The following is a 24,562-nucleotide window of genomic DNA, read 5'->3' as shown; positions in this document are numbered from 1 at the left end:
GCTTCCCTGATTTGCGCAAGTCTAAGTTAATGCCACGAGCTGGTGGTCCCTTTAAGGTGTTAGCAAAAATTAATGATGATGCATATAAACTTGAGCTACCTGCAGATTTTGGGGTTAGTCCCACGTTTAATATTGCAGATTTGAAGCCTTATTTGGGAGAAGAAGATGAACTACCGTCGAGGACGACTTCGATTCAAGAAGGGGAGGATGATGAGGACATCCCAACTAATGATACAACCACAGCCCCTACAGCACCTACACCTCAAGTACCAGAGATACATGGACCAATTACTAGAGCTCGTGCACGACAACTAAATTATCAGGTACTTTCGTTCCTCGGTACTTCATTTAATATTAATGAGAATATGCTACTGCCTAAGATGGGTTCTTTTATGTGTTTTAGGAATGAAGGACCTAGCTTGCACCTCAAGGATCAGCGTTGGACAGCAAACCACGGAGGTGGTAGCAAGGTGGCGGGAGCTAGCTCAAGTGATGATTTCAGAACATTGAAACCGCCATAACGAGATATGAGAAGAAGGCCGCATCCTCTTTATCAATGGGATTTCGGCCAAGTAGAGGATTCCCCCTCCAATGGGTATCTATGGGCCAAAGATGAGGGTTATAACCTTGCTTTATTGGGCCTAAGGCCATGTAATAGGGTCCAGCCAATTTTTAGATGTTTTCGTTGTGTTTTACGAGGATTCCTAGGCCGTTTCGAAGTCCCTCAAGGGCCTGTCTGAAAACCACCTAGTTCCCCTCCTGTTTATACCCCATGAGCCCTCCTATGGAGCCTTGGGTTTTGATTAGATAAAGTTTAGCCTTTGCTACTTTCGTGTAATCGCGTGTGTCGGTTAGACCACCTGTTTTACCGTCATCAAGACTCCAACTATATTGAATATTCAGATTCGTGAACCTTCATATCTCGTATTCGCAATTTCAGATTGCTTTTCATCTTGTTCTTGCTTGTTCTTCGATTGCTTGCAGGAACAAAGACCTTCATGGTCAGGTTGATCGTGCCCCCGCGGGATCAATAACCTTCTGGAGTTGGTCTATCGATCGCTAAGGCACTGCCTCCTAAGTTGTAGTCGGATCGTCAACGTCACCTCCTACCAAACCGTTAATTAGGTATCTCATCGAAAGATCGGGACACCCTCGAGGCTATCAACCACTTATACGGACTCGCTAGGCAAGGCCCTCACTAGTACGGACAATTCGGGCAAATCAGAGTCGGTGCTAAACTCTGATCAAGAACGTGTCCATTTGAGGTACTAGGATGAGCATACCAAACAAAGCTACTCATCGAACTGAAACAAGACTAGACCACTTGTACGGCCTCGCTAGGCATGGTCCCTCACTAGGACGGACAATTCGGCCAAATTAGAGTCGGTGCAAACACTTTGGTCCGCAATGTGTCCATTTGAGGTATTAGGATGAGCACACCAAAAAACGCTACTCATAGAACCGAAACAAGACTAGACCACTTATACGGACTCGCTAGGCAAGGTCCCTCACTAGTACGGACAATTCAGGCAAATTAGAGTCGGTGCTAAACTGTGATCCGGAACGTGTCCATTTGCGGTACAAGGATGAGCACACCAAACAAAGCTACTCATCGAAGCGAAACAAGACTAGACCACTTCACGGCCTCGCTAGGCATGGTCCCTCACTAAGACGGACAATTCGGCCAAATTAGAGTCAGTGCAAACACTTTGGTCCGCAATGTGTCCATTTGAGGTACTAGGATGAGCACACCAAAAAACGCTACTCATAGAACCGAAACAAGACTAGACCACTTATACGGACTCGCTAGGCAAGGTCCCTCACTAGTACGGACAATTCGGGCAAATTAGAGTCGGTGCTAATCTGTGATCCGGAACGTGTCCATTTGAGGTACAAGGATGAGCACACCAAACAAAGCTATTCATCGAAGCGAAACAAGACTAGACCACTTCACGGCCTCGCTAGGCATGGTCCCTCACTAGGACGGACAATTCGGCCAAATCGTAGTCGGTGCTAAACTTTGATCCGGAACGGGTCCGTTTGGTGTTATAAGATGAGCACACCAAAGAAAGCTACTCATCGAATCAAAACAAGACTAGAGCACTTGTAGGGACTCGCTAGGCATGGTCCCTCACAAGGACGGACAATCTGGCCAAATCGGAGTCGGTGCTAAACTTTGATCCGGAACGTGCCATTTCAGGTACTAGGATGAGCACACCAAACGAAGCTACTCATCGAAGCGAAACAAGACTAGACCACTGTTACAGACTCGCTAGGCATGGTCCCTCACTAGGACGGACAATTCGGCCAAATCGGTCTGTTTGGCGTTATAAGATGAGCAGGCCAAAGAAAGCTACTCATAGAAGCGAAACAAGTCTAGACCACTTATACGGACTCGCTAGGCATGGTCCCTCACTAGGACGAACAATTTGGGAAATCTAGAGTCGGTGCTAAACTCTGATCCGGAACGTGTCCATTTGAGGTAGACACGCTTTGTTCGTGACGCGACTGTTGTCGCTCATCTTCAGCCTGCGAGCGACCTCGCTGGCTGGCACGTGCGCGTCGCCTGGGCGGCTATCTCCGTCGCTAGGCGCCGCAGGCCCCCTCAGGCGGTTGTTTGTCTACGCACGAGGGCCTCGCGGGGGCAGCAGCGGCTGCTGCTGGGGAGACCCTTAGTCCCGGTGATCTCGAGACGCCCTGGCGGCGTCGTGGGACCGAGTGCGCATAGCGAGTGTATCACGCAAGTCGACCTAGGCTTGTCTGCCTTCTTGGGCGGCATGGTGAGCTGATGAAGACGATGACGAAGATGATGATGCCGGCGGTCACGCGGAGTTCTCTGCACGCCCCCCCTACCTGGCGCGCCAGATGTCGGAGCACGAAACTCCGGCACTGGGGATGTTGGACACCCCCTTTTTGGTTCAGTGGAGGTCGAGGGGATCGCTCCGGCGATCGTCCGCGTGACGAAAGACATGAAGTGGCGGCACGTGAGTTTACCCAGGTTCGGGCCACCCGGAGGTGTAACACCCTAGGTTCTGCTTTTGGTTGTATTCACAAGTTTGAGCGTGTACAGGTTCCCGAGAGGGTTCCCGGGCTTTGCTACTTGTCCCCCTAAGGGATTTTGCTACTTGGACGGATGCTGAACTACCTTATGCTCCAATTAGAACTTGAACCCTTCAACCGGTGGCATTGGTTCTCCTTTTATAGCCAAGGGGATACCACAGGTGCCGATGCATGCAACGTGACATGCACGTTAACTACACGCGTGTCATCGCCACAAGAATTACCCTACTGTTGATCCTCGCTGGGCTTCATGCAGCGCCCAGGCCACTGTACGTGGTAAATAAAATGAGCCTTACGGTAGCCGCTCTAGACTTGCTGAGCAAGACTAGCCTTGCCGATGTGACTCCTGTCGGTGCATTAAATGCACTGTCGTTGCTGTCTTCACTGTTCCGTTGGCCCCACCTGCGGGCCCAAGCTCTAGTAGTCCGGAAGCACCCCAGTATCGTTGCCTGGCCAGCTGTGGGGGCATCGTGCTGCCAGCTTGCCGGAATAACGCCTCCCGGGTAGCCGTTGGGGTGGATGTTCTGCTTATCCTGATCTTGGCCTTGACGTCGTCAATGGTGTCAGAGATTTCGATCTCTAATCCAATGGTCTTGCCAGTGAGCGTCTTTCGGTAACCCCCTTGACTGTCGTCTCGGGGATGAGAGGCTTCCCGGGTTTGCCTTTCACGGGGAGCCATCCTTGTGGGGATTCTGCGGCTGCGACCCATGCGTCCGGCATCAGTGGGACCTCGTGGGCCACTGGTGCGACAATATCATGGCGTGAGGTGGTCGAGATTATAGGAAATAAAAAAAAAGTGATCTAGTAGACGGTTATTCTCTCATACCAATCTAAACCAGCACCATTCTAGGATGAATGCAACAAAAATTCAACCAACCAAAGACTAGATGCAAAAGATTGCTACGGCTAAAGAAAGGTAGGTGAAACGGATGAACCAATCTACTATTTTTTTTGTAGGCTTTTTGTTGGACTATAGGTAATAAAAAAAATCTGATATATCAAAACTGTAAATCTCTCACCAATCAATTTTAGCTTTGATACTTGATGTGCCGGTGGCCCGATCTTTCAATGAGAGTGGGGATAAATATTGATTTGGTGGATTTTGACCTTGATGATCCGACTATACCGTACTCGACGATACACTCAAGCAATCGCTAAACCAATCTCCGATGGTTAAAGCTCTTTTACGGTGCCCCGAAATAAATAGGAGCCATTCATCTGCCTCGATCCGACTGATGCTATTGAACGGTACTCCAATGAAAGTATAGGGAGTACCTAAAAAAACTGAGGAGTAGCATGAGTATAGGGGTAAAATGGTAATCCGAATATCTTAAAAAGAAGTCATCTAAATAACAATATATGGAGACACTATGGCAATTTTGTTTTGTTCACATATAAGTCCGATGATCTGAGAGGAACATATAGTTCCATCTCAAATTGTCTGAAACCCTATGTTTACTTTGCAGGCATGGCGTCTCCTTGCCGGATCGCCCGGAAGGAGTAAACATCTAAGTTTGGTGGCCTGGCCCCAGGCCCTTGCGGCCACCGGCGCGGAGGCCAGGAGAGCTCGTGTCAGCATAGATGGCTGAGAATTAGGAACAACTCGGTGATACATGATTACAAGAACTGGTTCAGAAGAATTAAATCGCAAATTTAAATGCATGGAAGAACTTTTAATTTACATCTCAAATTCCTTGCTGGAGGTCCACCGACTAGTAGTAATTCAATCAAACAATGGAAATAATGGGGATGCAGCAGCGGCTGCAGTATGGGATACAAGGGGGATGCGGCGTGTACAGAAAGATTTATGGAGAGGATGACGCAGTCGCTCGTGATTTGGAAGACAGCGGCGGCACAGGGGACGAGGAGGAGGATGCAGACGCGCGCAACACGCCCTTGATGGAGACGACCAGGGCAAGTGCGCCGGCGGCGGCGACATGCGTTTGATCGAGACAAAGAGTTTTTCAATTAACAATTGATTGGAAATTAGATGGATAACCTCAAGAGTAAAATGAAAAGACTGAACTACCCTTTTACATGGATGGTCAGATGAATGGTACTCCTTCCTCTCAATAAGGAGTACTGGGTACCGTAAAAATGCATGATGGTTATGGAGCTTGCCGTAGGCACGATCAACCTGAACAACCAGGTTCGAGTTCCTGCAGACAATCGAAGAACCAGCAACTATGATAAATTGCAATCTGAAATTGCAGATGATAATATAGGCACGATAAGTGGGGGTTCCACTGATGATCTGAACAAGACGGTAAATCTACACATCTCGCAGCTGTATATTGTAGCAAAGCTAAACAATTCAACAAAACCCAGTCAAACCCTAAACGCGCAACCTCAATTTATTAGGCAACCACAGAGACGAACGCCGTTGGAAGTCTTAGCTGTTTGAAGATGGAGTTGGGCCTTTCCTCGTGACGACGTGATGGACTAAACCTACACATCTCGCAGCTGTATATTGTAGCAAAGCTAAACAATTCAACAAAACCCAGTCAAACCCTAAGCGCGCAACCTCAATTTATTAGACAACCACAGAGACGAACGCCGTTGGAAGTCTTGGCTGTTTGAAGATGGAGCTGGGCCTTTCCTCGTGACGACGTGATGGACTAAAAATTTATACATATGCATAGGGATGCAAACGGGATCCCGCGAAAGGCTCACTTCTAGTGCAATTCTCAAATCGCCTATTCAAATTTTGAGCAAAACTTTGAATAGAAGATTTGAAAAATGAACTAGAAGAGGGACTTTCGCGGGATCCCGTTTGCATCCCTACATGCATTGTGTGTGGCCTGCAACACTCATGGGCCTGTGGCCCACTAATTGATCTTGGACGTGCCCATGACTTCCTTTTGATTTGAACCACTTCAGCATATGTGTACGCATACAAGTTCACATGTATGGTAGACTGTTCTTCCTATTTTAACAGGCGGCTTGTATAGGTCTTCGGTGATCCTGCATATGAAAACCGGAGGTGTCGTATTTTTGTTCCTGATACAATAATAACATATTATATAATTATTAATAAAAACCACCTAAGAAATATATCTGCGTGCAGTAAATTCGGTCGTACCCAAGGTAGTCATGTCCATATCACATGCATGTCTAGACAATGTTGAGACATTAATATGGGACGGACGGATTACAAACTTACTTCATTTAAGCACACTTCTGACACAAAAAGTAAAAATGGGAGGTAAAAACTGGAATTCACTCTCAAAATTAGAAAGAAAATGCACCTAATTGGCTTCTTGGTTCACACCGAACGATTTTAGCCACCGTGGTGTCCTATGCTATGCTTGCAAATGGAGCCTACACAGAGCATGTGAGGAAGTCAAATTGGACTTCAGGACCTTAACATTTTTGCAATCTTAATAGGCCACCGCCGGAGATGTTTCACCCTCCACCTCTTTTCCTCGGTCTTGTGAATGCATCAGTGGCTCGGGAGGTGGTGAAAAGACAGAGATGAAACCTTGCTGTCAGCAACCCAACAATCTTAGGTCAACCATCATCCATATTCTCCTTCTCCTTGTTGTCGTTGTCGTATGCACAAGGAACAGGCATGGATATGATTGTAGGATTTTCTAGCCGACTGACAGTTATAGGTTGAGGAAGACGGGTGTTTGGAGAGTTTGAGGGCGCTCTTCTTTTTCGAAATTGATGCGCTTCGGCTTCCTCACTTGTGATGGTGATGCTTCATTTGCCACGGTGGTATACGTCTGTGCACATGAAGATCCAACTCACACCACAGGTCCACACACCAGGTAAACAATAAAGAATAAACCAAATTAAATCTCACCTTCAGCCTCTCAGAGAATATTTCATCCGGCCCCCTATATTTCATCTGGCGCATGGTCATATGGGAAGGCGCCAGCGCAACAATTTGTTTGGGGTGGAACCGGCACCCAGCCACACCCTCAAACATCGCTCCCCCAAATTTAGTTTGTCTCACTGATAGTGGTGGCATGCCCTACTTGTCAGCTTCAGCCGGCGCCCCCGCTAGCCCCCTGTGAGAAGGGAGTGGATTGAGGGCGCCGGCTAAATTGATGCATCAGGCCGGCTACTTTTTTATTTTGGGAGAGCGGACTGGGTCAGGTTTTTTACGCCGGTGCCCCCGTAACTAGTTTAGGGGGCCTTTAGGGGACGCGGCTGGAGATACTCTTGCCGGTAGCCATGCTGGTGGCCAGCCCCGCTCATGCACGATCCTATGTTGCTCTTCTCCGGTCCGCCTCATGTTTGCACCATTTGCTTTGCCTTTGTCCCTCAAGCGTGCTACTCAGCCCCGTGGCTCGTTAAGCTGTTGTTTGTTTCTCTATGTGAATTTTCCGTTCGGCATCAAATTACTTTATTTTCGGTGAAAATTTACAAGCACATTAAAGGAATGAATAATGTGATTTTTTTACACTTGAAATTATTATTCTTCCGTCCAACAAAGGATGTCTAAACTTTGACTAAATTTAAATCCATCTATACACCAAGTCATGTCTAGATACATCCAAATTTTAACAAATTTGAGACATCTTTTGTTGGACGGAGGGAGTACATTTGTTATTTGCTTGGAATCAACAAGATTTTGTGGTTAAAGTACTCCATATGTTATTCTTGGGCCCTGCTTAGCCCCCATCCATTCTAATGTTCGCGGATGACTTGCGTATTGATGAGGACATCCCAACTAATGATACAACCACAGCCCCTACAGCACCTACACCTCAAGTACCGGAGATACATGGACCAATTATTAGAGCTCGTGCACGACAACTAAATTATCAGGTACTTTCGTTCCTCAGTACTTCATTTAATATTCATGAGAATATGCTGCTGCCTAAGATGGGTTCTTTTATGTGTTTTAGAAATGAAGGACCTAGCTTGCACCTCAAGGATCAGGGTTGGACAGCAAACCATGGAGGTGGCAGCAAGGTGGCGGGAGCTAGCTCAAGTGATGATTTCAGAACATTGAAATCGCCATAACGAGAGATGAGAAGAAGGCCGCATCCTCTTCATCAATGGGATTTCGGCCAAGTGGAGGATTCCCCCTCCAATGGGTATCTATGGGCCAAAGATGAGGGTTATAACCTTACTTTATTGGGCCTAAGGCCATGTAATAGGGTCCAGCCAATTTTTAGATGTTTTCGTTGTGTTTTAGGAGGATTCCTAGGCCGTTTCAGAGTCCCTCAAGGGTCTGGCCGAAAACCGCCTAGTTCCCCTCCTATTTGATATGGACATGCTAACCATGGATACGACTTTTGGTACCCTCAATTTTATAATATTTGACAAGATTTATAATCAGGTGAATTCAGGTAGTAATTGTTTTCATTGTCATATTTATGAAGAGGCGGAGCTACTACTATCTTGTCTCGTTTTATTACGTAGGCATCTTGTCGAGCTTTTCATGTCCAATGTCAAGATGAGATACGATGGAGGCGAACGGGAGGGCCAACAAGAATCAAGCATTCATACAGCTGACAGGAAGGATTTCAAGTGTACTTTCCAACAAATCAAACGGCACATGATTTGGAGCTTGCTAGAGAAAGATATCACGAATTAAAGTTGAATCCGATTCGGGTCCGAGCTGCCAGGAGACCCGAATTTGTTTTAATCACCCAGGCCGCATCCGGAGTCCAAAATAAGCAAACAAGTACTTGTTGGAAAGGTAATTACAAGACCTTTCCAACGGATCTGGCCCAATCAAGAGATTCGACTCGTGCTGACCGTGACGGACAAAACAAGCTGACGGATCTGTTTTTCTGTTTCCTAAAGAGTTGTAGTTTGTTAGGAAACTTAGAGATAGAGTTGGATTTCGGCCTCCTTACTCAAGGTGGACGAAAATATCTCTCCCTCCTCCTTTATATACCCCATGAGCGCCCCTAAGGAGCCTTGGGTTTTGATTAGATAAAGTTTAGCCATCTTTGCTACTTTCGTGTAATCGCGTGTGTCGGTTAGACACCTGTTTTACCGTCGTCAAGATTCCAACTTATCGTCTCGTTGAGACATTGGTTTGATATAATATATTTGCAATTTTAGATTGCATCTGCTATTTATCTTGTTCTTACTTGTTCTTCGATTGCTTGCAGGAACAAAGACCTTCGTGGTCAGGTTGATCGTGCCCCCGCGTGATCAATAACCCTCTGGAGTTGGTGTATCGATTGCTAAGGCGCTGCCTCCTAGGCCGTAGTCGGATCGTCAACGTCACCTGCTACCCAAATCGAGAGTTATCAATCTCATCGAAAGATCGGGCCACCTTCACCCACATCACGTGGTATCAGAGCTTAAGGTTGCTCAGTGAGATTTTTCCAGTTTATCCGTAGTTTAGATCTGTTTTTACGTATCGTCCAGTAAAAGCCAAACAAAAATTAGAATTAGTTACCTTGTCCTAGAACCAATCCGAGCCTTGCAATTTTCACTTTAGTATTTGCATTGTTGAATCTTTGCTGCATTAATCGTGTCGAGTTGCTGGATTAGATTGGATCGTTTTTCAGATTTTTTCTACTAGATCGAACTTGCTTTTGGTTTTCTTGTTCTTCGTGTGACGCAGGTTTCCTTCATCAATCTTCCGCCACCAAACTTCCTGCCACACCACCGCCATAATCTCCCGCCGCCACCATATCTTCCACCGTGTCCCTCTTCGAGTCCTACACCGTGTCCCTCTTTGAGTTCTACATCGAGTCGGCAAGTAATAGTTTTCAGCCGCGAGTTCGAGTCCGAGTCCTATAAGGAGTGCTTTTGGAAAGTGTTTCATCATAGATCGAATTTTGTTTAGAGATCAAGTTGTTTGGAAAGTTGAAAAAAAAAGAAAGGAAAGAAAAAAAAAAGGAAAGAAAGAAATAAAAAAAACGAAAAAAAAAGAGAAAGAGTTCGAGTCAGTTTCGGACCCGAGTCCGAGTAGAATTTTAGTTTCGGGTTGGTTTGACCCGTCTTCAGTAAAACGGGCGTATCTTTTGCGTACCAACTCGGATTTGGACGTTCTTGGACTTTTTGGAAAGCTCACGACGAGGCGCATCAGGAAATATCCAGGGCTTTGCCCTGCACTTTGACCCTTAAATTCGGTTTGGAAGGTGGACTTTCGGAGCTTCCAAGTTTCTGCATCCATTTTCCGGTGTCGCTGCAGCCCGGTGTTTCTCAGTTTTCTCTACCGTCCGACATCCGTTTTGAGTGATCTTGCCTTGCTGAAAAGCTTGTGTCGATACCCTTCCAAACCCATATTTTTCCATATTTTTCTGAATTTTTCTTACTGCAGCCTTTGCTGTTCTTCGACAGACCGACGTACAGTTTTCCGATCCTTCTTTTGCGTGAGTTTCTGGGGTTAAAAAAGAAAAAAAAAAGAAGAAGAAAAGAATAAGAAGCCAAACAGAAGGCCACAAAAAGAAAAAAAAAGAAAAAAAAATCCCAGGGATTTACTTGTTGTGCCATCTTTCTATCGTACCTTCTTCAGTATCTAGGGTTAGATTATTTCTGTAATTCGTTCTTATCGACTCCAGCAGCTAGGACTAGCATTATTGAGCATATTTTCAACTTTGCATTGCTGATTTGATTATTTGCTATTCCTTGCTACTCACAAAAGTCTCCAAGCTCCACAGATTCTACACCTAGGTTGGTTTGTTACCGAGGCATCGATACATTTAATCTCCGGAGGTGTTGGTTACGCCGCTGGCCATCACCTTCCTGTTTTGCATGGTAAGAACTTGTAAGAACTTGATTTTTAGCTTGAGAGTTGAGCGACTTGTAGCCACATCCTATTAGTTGATAGGAACATATTCCTGTGTTTTGTTTCTTGTCTTATACTAACCATGACAGGACTTACACGAAGGATGGAAAATAGGCCTATGCTATCAAGTGACCGACATGAGCGTTTTTCACCACATCCATCCTCCTCGTCTCTTGTTGACATTGGCAAGGAAAAGGTATATCGCAATCCTTGTAATGTCAATAATTGTTTTGGACCTTTCTTTGATGGAAATAATGATGCTGAAGCTTATATTGATTGGGAAATAGCTCTAATTGAGCAATTCACATGCTTCCATGTACTAGATAGTCGTAAGGTCCAAATTGCTAGTAGTAGAATTCGTTTTGATGCATTATCATGGTGGACTGAGATAGTTAGAGAAAAGAAAATTCCCCACACTTGGGTTGGTATGAAGAAAATCATGAGAGAAAAATATGTTCCTTTTAATTATGCTAATAACTTGCACTCACAGCTACGACGTTTGACACAAGATGATAAATCTGTTGATGTTTACTACCATGAGTTCCAAGTTATAAGATTGCGGTTTGGTTTAGATGAAACCGAACAAAGAAAAATGGATAGATTTTATTGTGGGCTTAACTTTGATATTTCTTACATAATTGAATACGGAAAATACGACTCTCTATTGTGTTTGCTTAATCTTGCTCGTGAAGCGGAGAGGAAATTGGAGAGAAGGTGTACAAGAAACGTGTTGAGCCTACAAGGTAATGATAAAGATGATTGTGTTACTGAACAAAATATGACATGTGATGAAATAAATGAGATACCCGTTGAATTTTCTGCACCATGTGAAATTGTTGATTTACATGCTGATTTGAGTGCACATACTGCTGAAATTAATTCTTCTAATGATTTGAGTGCACATATTAATTTTGATATTGATGAGAATGAATCATGTGAGGAAATAACTAATGTTTTCGGAGAAACATGTGATGTAGATAAATTTGGTTTAGGTTGTGTCGAGTTAATTACACATGGAGTGATTGAGAACGATCCACCTATTAATTCTTTGTGTTATATTGCACTTGATAGTCCCATGTATTTGTCGCATGCAATGGATAAACTGTGTGAGTTAACAATTTCGAAATCTTTTGCTGTTCATGGATACACAATTCATTTAATTGGACAACATGATGTGAACAATAACATTTTGGTGCATGAGATTTGCATTACCATGCTTAATCATTTTGATAGGACCTCCAATATATGTGTTGATTATTTGCCAAATAGTTATTTACATGCTTGTTTGAATATTAGTGCTTTGACTTGCTCTAAATTTCAGCATATTGTAGTAACTAATTTGGATACTATTCATTATTATTCTCCAATGTTGGGATGGTGCAATGGTGGTGCAAACCAAATACAAGAAATCGTTTCGCTTATAAATGCAAACAATATTGTCAATCTTCTTGCTGGAATGTTATTCATCATGATTGTTTTACAATTATCTCATGAAACTTTGTTATAAAAGATTAGTTGTGCAAGAAAGAAGATGTATAAAGATGGATGACATATACATATACCATGCACACACTTTGTCTATTTTGTCAGTCTCTTTACAGCACAAACGACGCCGAGGACGGTTTTCCTTTCAAGAAAGGGAGGATGATATGGACATGCTAACCATGGATACGACCTTTGGTACCCTCAATTTTATAATATTTGACAAGATTTATAATCAGGTGAATTCAGGTAGTAATTTTTTTCATTGTCATATTTATGAAGAGGCGGAGCTACTACTATCTTGTCTCGTTTTATTACGTAGGCATCTTGTCGAGCTTTTCATGTCCAATGTCAAGATGAGATACGATGGAGGCGAACGGGAGGGCCAACAAGAATCAAGCATTCATACAGCTGACAGGAAGGATTTCAAGTGTACTTTCCAACAAATCAAACGGCACATGATTCGGAGCTTGCTAGAGAAAGATATCACGAATTAAAGTTGAATCCGCTCCGGGTCCGAGCTGCCAGGAGACCCGAATTTGTTTTAATCACCCAGGCCGCATCCGGAGTCCAAATCAAGCAAACAAGTACTTGTTGGAAAGGTAATTACAAGACCTTTCCAAGGGATCTGGCCCAATCAAGAGATTCGACTCGTGCTGACCGTGACGGACAAAACAAGCTGACGGATCTGTTTTTCTGTTTCCTAAAGAGTTGTAGTTTGTTAGGAAACTTAGAGATAGAGTTGGATTTCGGCCTCCTTACTCAAGGTGGACGAAAATATCTCTCCCTCCTCCTTTATATACCCCATGAGCCCCCCTAAGGAGCCTTGGGTTTTGATTAGATAAAGTTTAGCCATCTTTGCTACTTTCGTGTAATCGCGTGTGTCGGTTAGACCACCTGTTTTACCGTCGTCAAGACTCCAACTTATCGTCTCGTTGAGACATTGGTTTGATATAATATATTTGCAATTTTAGATTGCATCTGCTATTTATCTTGTTCTTGCTTGTTCTTCGATTGCTTGCAGGAACAAAGACCTTCGTGGTCAGGTTGATCGTGCCCCCGCGTGATCAATAACCCTCTGGAGTTGGTGTATCGATTGCTAAGGCGCTGCCTCCTAGGCCGTAGTCGGATCGTCAACGTCACCTCCTACCCAAATCGAGAGTTATCAATCTCATCGAAAGATTGGGCCACCTCGACCCACATCACTATTTAAACCCCATGAGCCCCCCCCATGAAGCATTGGGTTTTGATTAGATAAAGTTTTAGCCTTTGCTACTTTCATGTAATCGCGTGTGTCGGTTAGACCACCTGTTTTACCGTCATCAAGACTCCAACTATATTGAGTATTCAGATTCGTGAACCTTCATATCTCCTATTCGCAATTTCAGATTACTTTTCATCTTGTTCTTGCTTGTTCTTCGATTGCTTGCAGGAACAAAGACCTTCGTGGTCAGGTTGATCGTGCCCCCGCGGGATCAATAATCTTCTGGAGTTGGTGTATCGATCGCTAAAGCGCTGCCTCCAAGGTTGTAGTCGGATCGTCAACGTCACCTCTTACCAAATCGATAATTAGGTATCTCATCGAAAGATCGGGACACCCTCGAGGCTATCACGTATCTGCAGTCGTACTAACACTGTTGAGGCAACTACTATTAATGATATTCTTGCTGATTTTTGTCATAACTCCGGTTAACTCCAAACCGGAGCTGCGATCCTCTGTAGCAAGAAAGTTGATACTCATATAATATTGCCCCGATCAACAACATTTTGCCCGTGCAAGATTTGGATAATGTCACTGTTTTCATTTGGAGCATCTCATTCTTCTGGACAGACAGGTCCTCGGCCTATGATTTCATCATTGACAAGTTCAAAAACAAACTTAATGGGTTCAATGCCAGGGAACTTCTCACAAATTTTTCTTCCATCCCTATATTCTTTTTCCAAAAACTTATAGCTATTATTAGAATTTTTTGACAGACGGGGTGTTAGGTAAGGAGGAGAGCGCATGTGTCTCTGGGCTTGGATTGGCATTTGCAAGCCATCCCAGTGGGGCCATCCATTTTGTCCGTTTGGGCAAAATGGACATCCAAATCCGCTTTTTGGTCCGGACACGACCCATTTCCGACACAAATTTGCTCTGGGTTTGGTCGTGGCGCACGTCGTTTTTGCATTGCGCATGTCCATGAGTAATAAAACGAACCAAGTGGGTGTCCTCGCTGAGGCAGTGGCAGACCCAAAAGTGGATGGGAGAATCCGTTTGGCCCAAACGAACACAAATGGGTCTCCCCGCTGGAGTTACCCTAAGAAACATGGTGAACTCGGAGTTCGTGACATGCATGGCATGAACAAGAGAACCTTTTGGTTGTGGCAGCTTGGAGCCTTGCAAACAAGCCCAACACTCAATATGCTCTTATCCACAGGTCAAAATATTTTCAAGATTCTATTTTCCCAAAAAGCCTTTTGGGCATCCACACTAACTAGAGGTGAAACATGGTGACTCTTAGGGTACCCTTTGACCCTCCTTAGTTCAAACCAATGAACTAGTTTTCCAAAAAGTTATGTCGTTCTAAAATTTTAGTTCATTTGGTTGAACTAAGTAGGATCAAAGGGTACCCCGGGGGTCACAATTTTGCAGCTCTACCACTAACTTGCGGATGGGAACAACTCCATTTGGAGTGATCCTTCCCTTGGATGTTTGGAGTGATCCTTCTTTTTAATAAAAGACACCCAAAGGGCATCTCATATCTTTCGGAATCCTCCTTACAGCTACCCTGCTAAAGTCGACGATCTTGAATAAAAACCCTGATGTCCAGTATTCGAACATTTGCATGGGTCCTCATCAGGAGAGCCCTTCCAACAGGTAAAATAGAATGTACGATCATCAAACATGATAACAAATCTTGCTCCAGATGATGCTTGATTGAAGATGACGTTCACCTCCTCCTATGCCCCATTTCAGAGGAAGCCTAGCCTGGTACATAAGGAGGTTTCTGTCGAGCAAAACAATTAAATTTCTCCTACCATAACCTCCTTCTGGCCACGCTCATGCTTCTATTCAAAATGTTTCCACTTTTCTTTGGTGTCTTTGGAAATCTAGAAATAATTGTTTATTCAATAGAAGTCTTAGCTTTCCTTTGCAAGTTCACCATAATGCTCAAGGCCTTGCTAGCTGTAACCTGCCCCGTCCTCATAATTTAGCGCCTAACATTTAGAATTATTATGAACAGGTCTCCTTCACTGATAGCCTTCTAATCTTCTCAGACGCAGCTTGGAAACTCTCTACTCTTCATGCTTTACACGTTCCAGCCAACATTGGCATTTTCAGTGGTCATAGGTGGATGCACAAATTCAAGCCATCTCCACCCCCAGGGTCCTCACCTCTTCAGGGTTGCTTCTGGCCTGTGTCTTGCAGCAAGCCTTCTGGAAGCATTGAATCTTCCAGGGTTGAAGCTGCGCATGGAGGGATTGCAAGGCAGGTGACGTTTGCAGTCTCCAGGACACCGGAACATCAGCGGAGCAAATAGGGCATTTTCAACAAGCTGTTACTAATTTTTATTCCATGGTTTTTCTCTCCTCTTTCACTTTTCTATTCACTTCTTTTTTCTAATGGGTCCGCATGTCATTCTCTTTTTGTTCTTCGTACCTGCGTAGAAATCTGTTGCTTCTACAAGTAACTGGTACTATCTTTTTCTTTCTCTCCACATATGAGAAGTACCTGCTTCGTACCAACCATTGGAGATGCCCTTACTACATCATTGCACTTACAACTCCACCCTTACTACATCATTGCCCTTACAACTCCCAAGGAGGCTTCATTTCGTCATGTTTCTAGGGACAAGAACACTGTTGCTCACCATCCAGCACACAGGGCAAAAAGAATGCTGCAAACGTTCCTTCTCTAACTTGTACCGATTCTTCTCATTAGAAGATGCCTCTCCTTGTAATAGACAAAGCCTAAGCTCTTTTAGGTTTATCCTGTACTATGTTGCTAGATGATACGGTCTTCTGTAAAACAACAACAACAACAACAACAACAACAACAAAACCTTTTGTCCCAAGCAAGTTGGGATAGGCTAGTACATCATTGCAACTCCATGCATAAATCCATACATTATGTTTGACGACATTTCTACTAGATTAGGGGGGAAAACCGAACCAGTTCTTAGCAGGTAAACTGGACATATGACTAATTCATATATACATATAATCAAGATCTGAGAGCCTGCCTAGTTTCTTCAGGCTTTAACATGATTTGTTTCACTAGCAAATAGCATGCCTTTAAACAACCAGCAGTTCCAAATAATATATTTGGATAAATTCCAAATGTATTTAGCATATCATCAGCACGAGATAAAAGCACACAAGCAGGTACGGATGTGCACCTAGAGGGTTCTCCCTTCAAAAGGAAAAGTCGGAATGAGATCAGGTGCCATCTTGGGTTATATTGGAAGGTATCATGTAATTTTCCTACAAATCGAAAGGGATATTGGTAGAAATAATCTTCAATAGTACATAGTGTGCTTTAGGTAATCATTTTCAATAGTCCATCCCGATCATTTTCGCTACTTAATATAACGCAACAGCTTAAATAGATAAAGTTCAGAGAACATCGTACAGGAACACTTTGCACATAAAGATACAAGATCTAATCAGGGAAAATTCATACAAACTAAAAAATAAATACCTCATAAGAACTCATGTACTACACCTGAATACGCAGGAAATTCATAAAACAAGGTTAAATTGAACAAATGACACCTACTGAACAGGTGGTGTGTAAGCCGCAGCAATAACTCCGTTACCCTGAAGGAATATCATCTTGGACTGGGCAGTGGAAAGGAGATAAGAGTTACATATTTTTCAAAGTGCAGAGGATAAAGGAATAATACAGATAGAGGGACAGGAAGAGAAATACTCACTGCTAAGTATAAACCCCTGAAGCAGGCTCTGAGCTTTGTCGGCTTGCTCAGGGGTACCAGATATTCGAACAACTTTTTCCATGACTCCAGGTCTGTCTTCACCAAGTGTGACAGAGGCACCAGACATCTGTTACCAACAGAGGTTAGAAAGTTAGAATGGTTTGGAACTGTCTGCCTTCATTTCACTAAAAAGTTCAGGATATATAGCACCTCACTTATTTGGGCAAGCTTGCTTCCAGCCCTCATACTGAGACTTGCAACAGCACTCTTTGGTATGACAACTTCTAATGTGCTTCTAGTCACTAAGGGAACAGCAAATCTGATGGAAAAAGAGTAAGGTCGTCATGGATCAACAAGATAGAAGAATTAGCGCTGAAGACCCAAATTTACCGTTTTATAGTACTCCTTATATCATCATTAATGTTGCTCCCTTGCTCAAATGATCCACTTGCACTACCTCCACTATCCTGAACATACCAAATGTACGGTCCAAACATAATCATCAGACTCCAGAAATAAAACTACAAGAGCAGTTACATGCACTATAACTCTATTTGCATACAGTACAAATATTCAGATCATATTTCCCATGATTATTAACCATTTAGGTAACTGTTTTGTTAAGTTTATAACCCACTGATTGTGATATTTAACAGTCAATTTATGTATGTGGCACAACCAACCACATTTCGAAAGAAACAGATAGAAGATGGCCATGATTGTAAGACAGCAGGTCTATGTGGAACATGTGACAAGAAGAGAAATCAGTGGTAAGAATACTTCAGAGGCATATAAACGTCTGTACATAAGGATGAAGGCAGGCAGTGAGGTTCACCAATACCTTTGAGTGCCATGAAGTTGTCATTTGTTGTGATTGCTGGTAGATAGCCATTGGAAGGTCATTTCCAGGGTATATTCCTCGAGGTGAGCCATTTGCTGGAGGAATGGATCCATGTACATTAATGCTGGCAATTTGGTTAGGAACAGACATCTCACGGTATATGTAACTCCGTATTTTCGTAGTGACTTGCATGAGAGCACTTCGAGCAGCTCTAATCCCTCCAACAATCTATAAAAACATAATGTTGTAGGCCAATGAACTTCAAACTTAAACAATAGAAAAAAGTTGGATTCGTGTCGGCAACAATGACTACTAGCATAGAACTTTATGATAAAATGTGCAACCTAAAGATCCCCCTGATGAGCAAAAAACAACTAGAAAAATAGGTCAACTCCAGCTCGGCTAAAAAAGCAAAGAACGAAACAAGACTCCACTGTATTTGGGCAAAGGTCATTCTAGGTTATGGCCAAGAAATCCCAATCTGCATTCCTCTCAAACAATTGACAAAAATTTCGAGAAAAATCTATAATGCAGCCATGTAGGTGTTTGCAGATGGATCTCCGCTACCTGTTTAAATTCTTGTATAGCAGAAGTGAAGGTGTACTGCAATTGAAGACCAACCTGTATGAGTTCATCAGATTCAAGAGCGCAAGATGGAAGTTCCTCCCTTGGTAATATCTGTACATTCGCACTAGTTTGTCTCTGTATATCAGATAATGATCCATCCCTTCCCTCAAAGCAAGCAACTTCACTTGAAGGGACAAGTAACCTTGTTGTGATAATGTTATCATTGTCAGGGCCCAGATCTACTATATGGGTTTGGATGTGCAGCAATGCTTCCTGAGCTGGGAAAAGCTCATGGTCTGGGCCCTATATCATAATCAACGATATGTTAGGAATATAAAAATGAAATACGTGAGGGGTTAAAGTGATCCTAAATTACAGTTAAAAATGATAGCTGATGCAAAATTCCAAACTGGCAGTCGTTCACAAGTATATACATTTCATAAGTGCATAAGACATCAAACAACACCAAAAATTAGTAATTAAAATAAACAGAGATCATAGTATACATGCGTCACAACTCACAACAAAAGGTCAAAGTGAGGTTACATGCAAGCAGATACTGCTGTGAATTAACCAATAATATGAGGAGCCTTTTCTCGAATAGAGTTGCTCCACAGATCTGAAGATTGGCTACTATACAGATAAAACTGAACAGCGTAATTAGCTAACATATAACAGTTAGATATTATTTCTTGTGGGGATATTGAAAGGGAAACCTTGCTCGATATTTCAGATATCATAGTTTGATTTAATTTAGACAACTTCTAAACTTCCTTAACAGGTTTAAAAGGAAAACTAACTAATTTAGTTGATTCTCATGAGGCAACAAGTCAAGATCACTCAAACAAGGTAATTGCCAGTTAGCAACTTAGTAAGTATACCGAGTATACAACTTTAAACTAGTGGCACAATCAGTAACATATTCGGGAGAAAATGGACTATCCATCTGAAGAAGCAACCTTTATATGTGTTGACCGTTGATACTGATTATGTAGTTTGTCAAAGCTAAAAATGTAAAATTTGAGAAATCGACAGAACTGCAACCCAACTCTTGTTCCAGCTTCCAAGTCTGTAAATAAACTCACCCACAACTCTGTTCATGAATCAGTATAACAGATGCTTACCAAGCTTCCTAAAAGCACACAAGCCATGCAGAGTCCTTCAAATTTGGAAGTGTTATGTTGGGCAGGCATGTTTTGATCACAGAACCTGATGAGTCCAACTGAGATCCAAAGTAATAGACCAACAGACTTCCAACTGACTTACGGTTTATTTATTCACATGCTTCAAAACGAAGCACAAGCAAGTATAAGGCAATTTAACTTCATACGTAAATATGTAGACTTCAACATGTCGTGATACCATAATATAGTGAACAGACTTGTTTTGTGCACATTTCCAATCCTTTGTTGTAAATATTTTCATTTTTTTAATAATATAATTTTGGGGCCTCATTTACTGTTCAGTTAAAAAAACATATTACAGCCTTATAGTGAACAATGAAACAATTTACTTCCACCATCCCAAGAGCAATACGCCAATGCTACTTTTGAATGTATGCTAGACCAAAATTCTTTGACAATTCAGTATTGACCATTGTTAACTTATGAGTTATGACTGGCCATCTGAAAAAATGATCATTTTTTAAGTAATAATTCCTAGAAGCTTGTAATCTTATAATTTTACCAATATATAACAGGAAAAACTAATGTTTTTGAAAAAGTCCAAAATGATGTGAAATTTCAAGTTCATAATCATGCCTTCCATTCCAGCATTTAGAAAAATTGTAACTTCACTGCCTTGAATAGATAACTCATATCCAATGTCCTGTACCAAGGTCCTGTACCAAGGTCCTGTACCATGGGATTCGGCAGCGGGGTGGTGTCACTTCAGCCAAGGGCAGTGTGCCAACAGGAGAGTTTGACCAAGAGAGGAGGAAGATTAGAGATAGCTTCTGTCTTTTCGGGGTTTTTTTAACGCAAGAGATAGCTTCTGTCTGGCTGTTTATCGATATATATAGAGAGGGATTACCTAACAGACTGAAGTAGATACAGAATCCAAACTCACTATTTAAGGTAACCACTCTTAACTCCTAACTTTCCGCAATGCCTACCTATTTCAGTGGGCAAGGCAGGCAAGCAGTAAGGCTGGTCATAGTGGGGAGTAACTTAGAGTAGTAACATGTATATGTTACTCCCTCCGTTCCTTAAAGATTGGCATATTAGCTTTCATTAAGACAAGCCTTTGACCACAAATTACTATATCAAGATGTATTTTATATGACGTAAAATTAGTATCGCTAGATTCGTTATCAAAAGTACTTCATGATACTTGTGATTTCATGTCATATAAACCACAATTTAACATAGTAATTTGTGGTCAAAGCCTTGTCTTAATGAAAGCTAATATGCCAATCTTTGAGGAACGGAGGGAGTACTAGTCTAAGTTACTACCTCCATAGTGGGTAGTAACATATATGTGGTGTCATGCATTGTGTCATTTATTAGGTTGTAGACTCATCTTGCCTTGTTTTGTGTGATGTTATGGTAACATATCTAGTTACCACCTCCCTCTCTTTCTTCATTTAATACCATGCCATGTCACCAAAATGCATAGTTGGCATCTCATGTTACTACCTAAGTTACCCCCACTATGAGTAGTCTAAGCCCTCAGGCTGACACGGGTCAGTGTGTTGGTGTGTATACAGATCTTCATTAAGTACTCGAATTACAGAACAGTATGTAGAGTGATGAGTAATGTCATTTACCTCTCTCGACGTGATGATTACGGTCCTTTCATCAGATCCAACAACAAGATCAGTAAGCCTAACATCAACACCAACTTCAACCTGTAACATCTCTAGTATTCCATCACGTGATCCAACTAAATTGTTAGCCTTGTCATTTGGGCAAAGAATTCGAAATATGATTTCATCATATGGAAACTCTGGATGTTCATTGAACTTGCTACCATTTGAATCAAACTCGTATCCTGGTGGCTCCATACTACCGTTATTTCTAATTTGATCAAATCGGGCAAAAGGTTCTTCATATGCAGGCATCTGCTGATATTCGTCAGCCTGGGAAATCCGATGCTCCGGTGAATTGCGACCACGGAAGGGACCACGATCACGGTGTAAGCTTTCCTTTAGACGGTCAGAGATGATTGCTACAGCCTTTTTAACACAATTCCCTTCTCCAACAATCTGCAACAACATATCATGGGAATAGTACACAAGTTACAGTGAAAGCGAAGTCAGGGAACAAAAAGGTAATATGCCCTGTCAAGCATCCACAATCATAATCATAATTATATGATGATAGGAATATATGATGTCGGAATAGTTCTTCAGCAAGTACCTGGCAGATTAAAATAACTTTCAAAACTTTCATATTTAAATTGACGTGTGAAAAGATGAGTCTGGAACCATCAGTGAGTGACTGCCTAGAAGACAGTGAGTATCGTGTTTAAGCCAGTATTAATAAGTTTAACATTACCAGAAAAGGATCCAGAACAAATGCATAGCTACCAGCCTAGTACAATTCTTGAGCAGGACACATCTTGGGAATCAGGGTGATCACTAAACAGAATTATGAGAGCTAGGAGGAAAAGGTTAGCGGTCCATCATCAAAACCCAATCTCGAGGTATGTAGAAGATGAGGCATTGCCTCACTAACTTAAAATAGTAGTTTGAACATTTGTCTGTTGACTTGTATTTAGCTCTATGCTTCTTAGTTTTTACTAGTATTGTTTGAATCTGGGAATATTCAGTTTGATCAGGAAACAAATTTGCTTTTCCATGTGCTATGTCAATGATTATCCTCCTACTACAGCACATGTCAGTCTACACAGTCCATTAGGCACCTTCGGCTTATTCAAACCTGAATATATACTGGGTTACCAAAGCAGTCCAATTTCTCTACAGCAATAGAATCTCAAAGAGCAGCAAATCGGTCCAATAAACCTACCAGTAGGGTCCAGCTTATTGTTCTCCTAACAAAATGACTAATAATTAATGAACTTAGCCAAGCTACCTAATCACCACTACAGTTTGATATCATATGAAGCAATTATTGTATTAGCCAAAACTCTGTTTACCACAAATACTTTATCCACGGAATGATGATTTCTAATTTCCTAGAGTAAAAAGATCACCAGAACAGGCCTAAGTCTTCTCCAACGCATAGCATAATACGGAGTATGTCATTAACACAAATATTTTTCCTTATGTAAGCCCCCCTAACAGTTTAGAATGGTGTGGAGCCATATCTTATATTCCACTCAAAATACCGATGTTAATGCTCTCTTACCAAAACGAGAATAGATATATTTACAACATTGTAGCATATATTTACAACATTGTAGCAGACACCATACATACCTGTACAACCTCCTCCGACAATGATACACAGCGCGGAGTGTTCTGATCGCGTGGCAGGATCCTGATGTGCGTCTTGGTCTCGGACCTCATCTGCTCGATGATCTTGCCACCCTTGCCAAGCAGGCATCCTACATGCAGCCGTGGGACGACAAGCCGTGTGGTCACCTTTCCACGGTCACGGGCGTCCTTGCCCCTGGGCCCATACTCGCCGTCCTCATCCCCGTCGTCAGGCTCCGTTTCCAGGATCCTCCGGTGCACCATGATGAGCGCCTCTTGTGCCGGCGAGAACATGGGCGGGCGGCCATCCACGTCGCGCGGCACGCCGTCAGCCATCTCGATGACGCGGACCGGGTCCCCCGCGAAGGGCGCGTGTATAGTGATGATCGCGCCACTGTCATCCTGCGCCTTGATGATGAAGCTGGCGGGGAACCCGTAGGTCTTGGATTCCGGGCACAGGATGCGGAAGGATGTGGCCTGGCCGGGGCCGCCAGGGCCACCGCCCCCAATCGTCGCAGAGGAAGAAGGGGGAAGTGCTGGGGGCGGGAGCGGGGGCGGCGCGCCGTCTGACGGAATAAAGCCACCACGGCGGTCAGAACCGCCGCCGCCTCCAGTGGGTCCACGGCGGTGGTAGTTGGAATTAGGGTTCGGGCCTCCTCCACCGCCACGGCGGTCGAAACGGGGCTTGGAGCGAGGCGGAGGCGAGTCCTCGTCGTAGTGATACCCGCGCTTCGAGCGGGAGCGATCCATTGGTTTTCGTTCGTTTTTTCTCGTCGATTTGATTTAAGTTCCGTTCGATTTGATGCGGCTTGGAGTTAGGGTTTGAGGGGTGGGGTGGGGATGGGAAGGGAAGGCGCCATGGGAGGGGAAGGAGAGAGTGAGCGTTATGCGGCCGGGATCCAGTCGACCTCACCTCGCTGCTGCCTGGGCCTGCGAACAACTCTCTCTGCACGCACGCGCATATGTCACGGAGAAAGAAAGTCCAAACGACGTCTGTGACGTTGAACATTTTTTTTTTAAACTGACGTTGAACACTGAGTTGCAAATATTTTCGTTAACCCGTGAAGCAATGCGTGGTCCTCACCTTCTTACATCTGCATCCTTATTTGGCAGATCACTCGGTAGCACCTAACCTTTGGTTTTGTTAAACAATGCGGTAACTGTAGCAAAACGCATATCACAGGAGAGAAACAGCTCTCCCGCACGGACAAGACCATGTTCATCTCTCAAACCGATACGGAACTGAGCTTTAACCGCTTAACGAGCTAGCTAATCAGATGGGCAGTGTTGCTTTGCTCCGATGTTGAGACAAACTAGGTGTTAGGCTGCTAGCCTACCTGAGCTTGCATGACACGGGACATATTAAAACGGATGTACCCCTAATTACTCATACGAAATATTCGATTGGTTTTTGAGATGATTCGAGTTGCACTCTCATTCTCTATCTTTTCATGAGTAATAAATAAGATGAATTTCAGTTGAAATGTTCCGATTCTTTAGTACGAGTGGATCGGATTTTGTCTAGGATTTACGTAGTCCAATATTCTTGAAATAGTAATGACAATAAATTGCTGATCTCTTTTATAGGAAAGATTAATGATACA

At 43.2% G+C, this 24,562-nt stretch overlaps 1 protein-coding gene across 5 annotated transcripts; it reads right to left on the bottom strand.

Moving 5' to 3' along the window:
* Positions 1 to 16,364: 16,364 nt before the first annotated feature.
* On the bottom strand, positions 16,365 to 23,895 carry LOC100821287 (RNA-binding KH domain-containing protein RCF3). Of its 5 annotated transcripts, none has more exons than XM_024454695.1 (9): positions 22,962 to 23,893; positions 21,348 to 21,785; positions 18,581 to 18,883; positions 18,014 to 18,241; positions 17,563 to 17,639; positions 17,383 to 17,491; positions 17,173 to 17,299; positions 17,016 to 17,077; positions 16,365 to 16,720 (listed from the first exon to the last, which is right to left on the bottom strand). In XM_024454695.1, exons 1-8 carry the CDS (start codon positions 23,706 to 23,708, stop codon positions 17,052 to 17,054), a joined length of 2,055 nt encoding a protein of 684 aa, XP_024310463.1. In that variant the 5' UTR covers positions 23,709 to 23,893; the 3' UTR covers positions 16,365 to 16,720; positions 17,016 to 17,051. The 5 variants fall into 5 exon arrangements, 4 of the variants coding, with proteins under 4 accessions (XP_024310463.1, XP_010227677.1, XP_010227676.1 ...); XM_010229375.3 differs by having other exon boundaries at positions 16,365 to 16,649; XR_729568.3 differs by lacking the exon at positions 16,365 to 16,720 and having other exon boundaries at positions 16,817 to 17,077; positions 17,388 to 17,491; positions 22,962 to 23,895.
* Between the last annotated feature and the right edge of the window lie 667 nt (positions 23,896 to 24,562).

Source organism: Brachypodium distachyon, chromosome 1 (assembly GCF_000005505.3).
Source record: "Brachypodium distachyon strain Bd21 chromosome 1, Brachypodium_distachyon_v3.0, whole genome shotgun sequence".
In the NCBI taxonomy this organism is placed as follows: domain Eukaryota; kingdom Viridiplantae; phylum Streptophyta; class Magnoliopsida; order Poales; family Poaceae; genus Brachypodium; species Brachypodium distachyon.
The sequence above is the reverse complement of the archived record's forward strand: the minus strand, read 5'-3'. Positions and strand labels throughout refer to the sequence as shown.

Excerpts from the sequence above, each read along its gene's own strand:
- LOC100821287 (XM_024454695.1), bottom strand. The coding sequence starts at position 23,708 with ATGGATCGCTCCCGCTCGAAGCGCGGGTATCACTACGACGAGGACTCG. Across the intron at positions 17,640-18,013 it reads CAACTTCATGGCACTCAAAG|GATAGTGGAGGTAGTGCAAG; the intron begins GTATTGGTGAAC and ends TGGTATGTTCAG. Across the intron at positions 17,300-17,382 it reads AGCTTGCCCAAATAAGTGAG|ATGTCTGGTGCCTCTGTCAC; the intron begins GTGCTATATATC and ends TGTTGGTAACAG.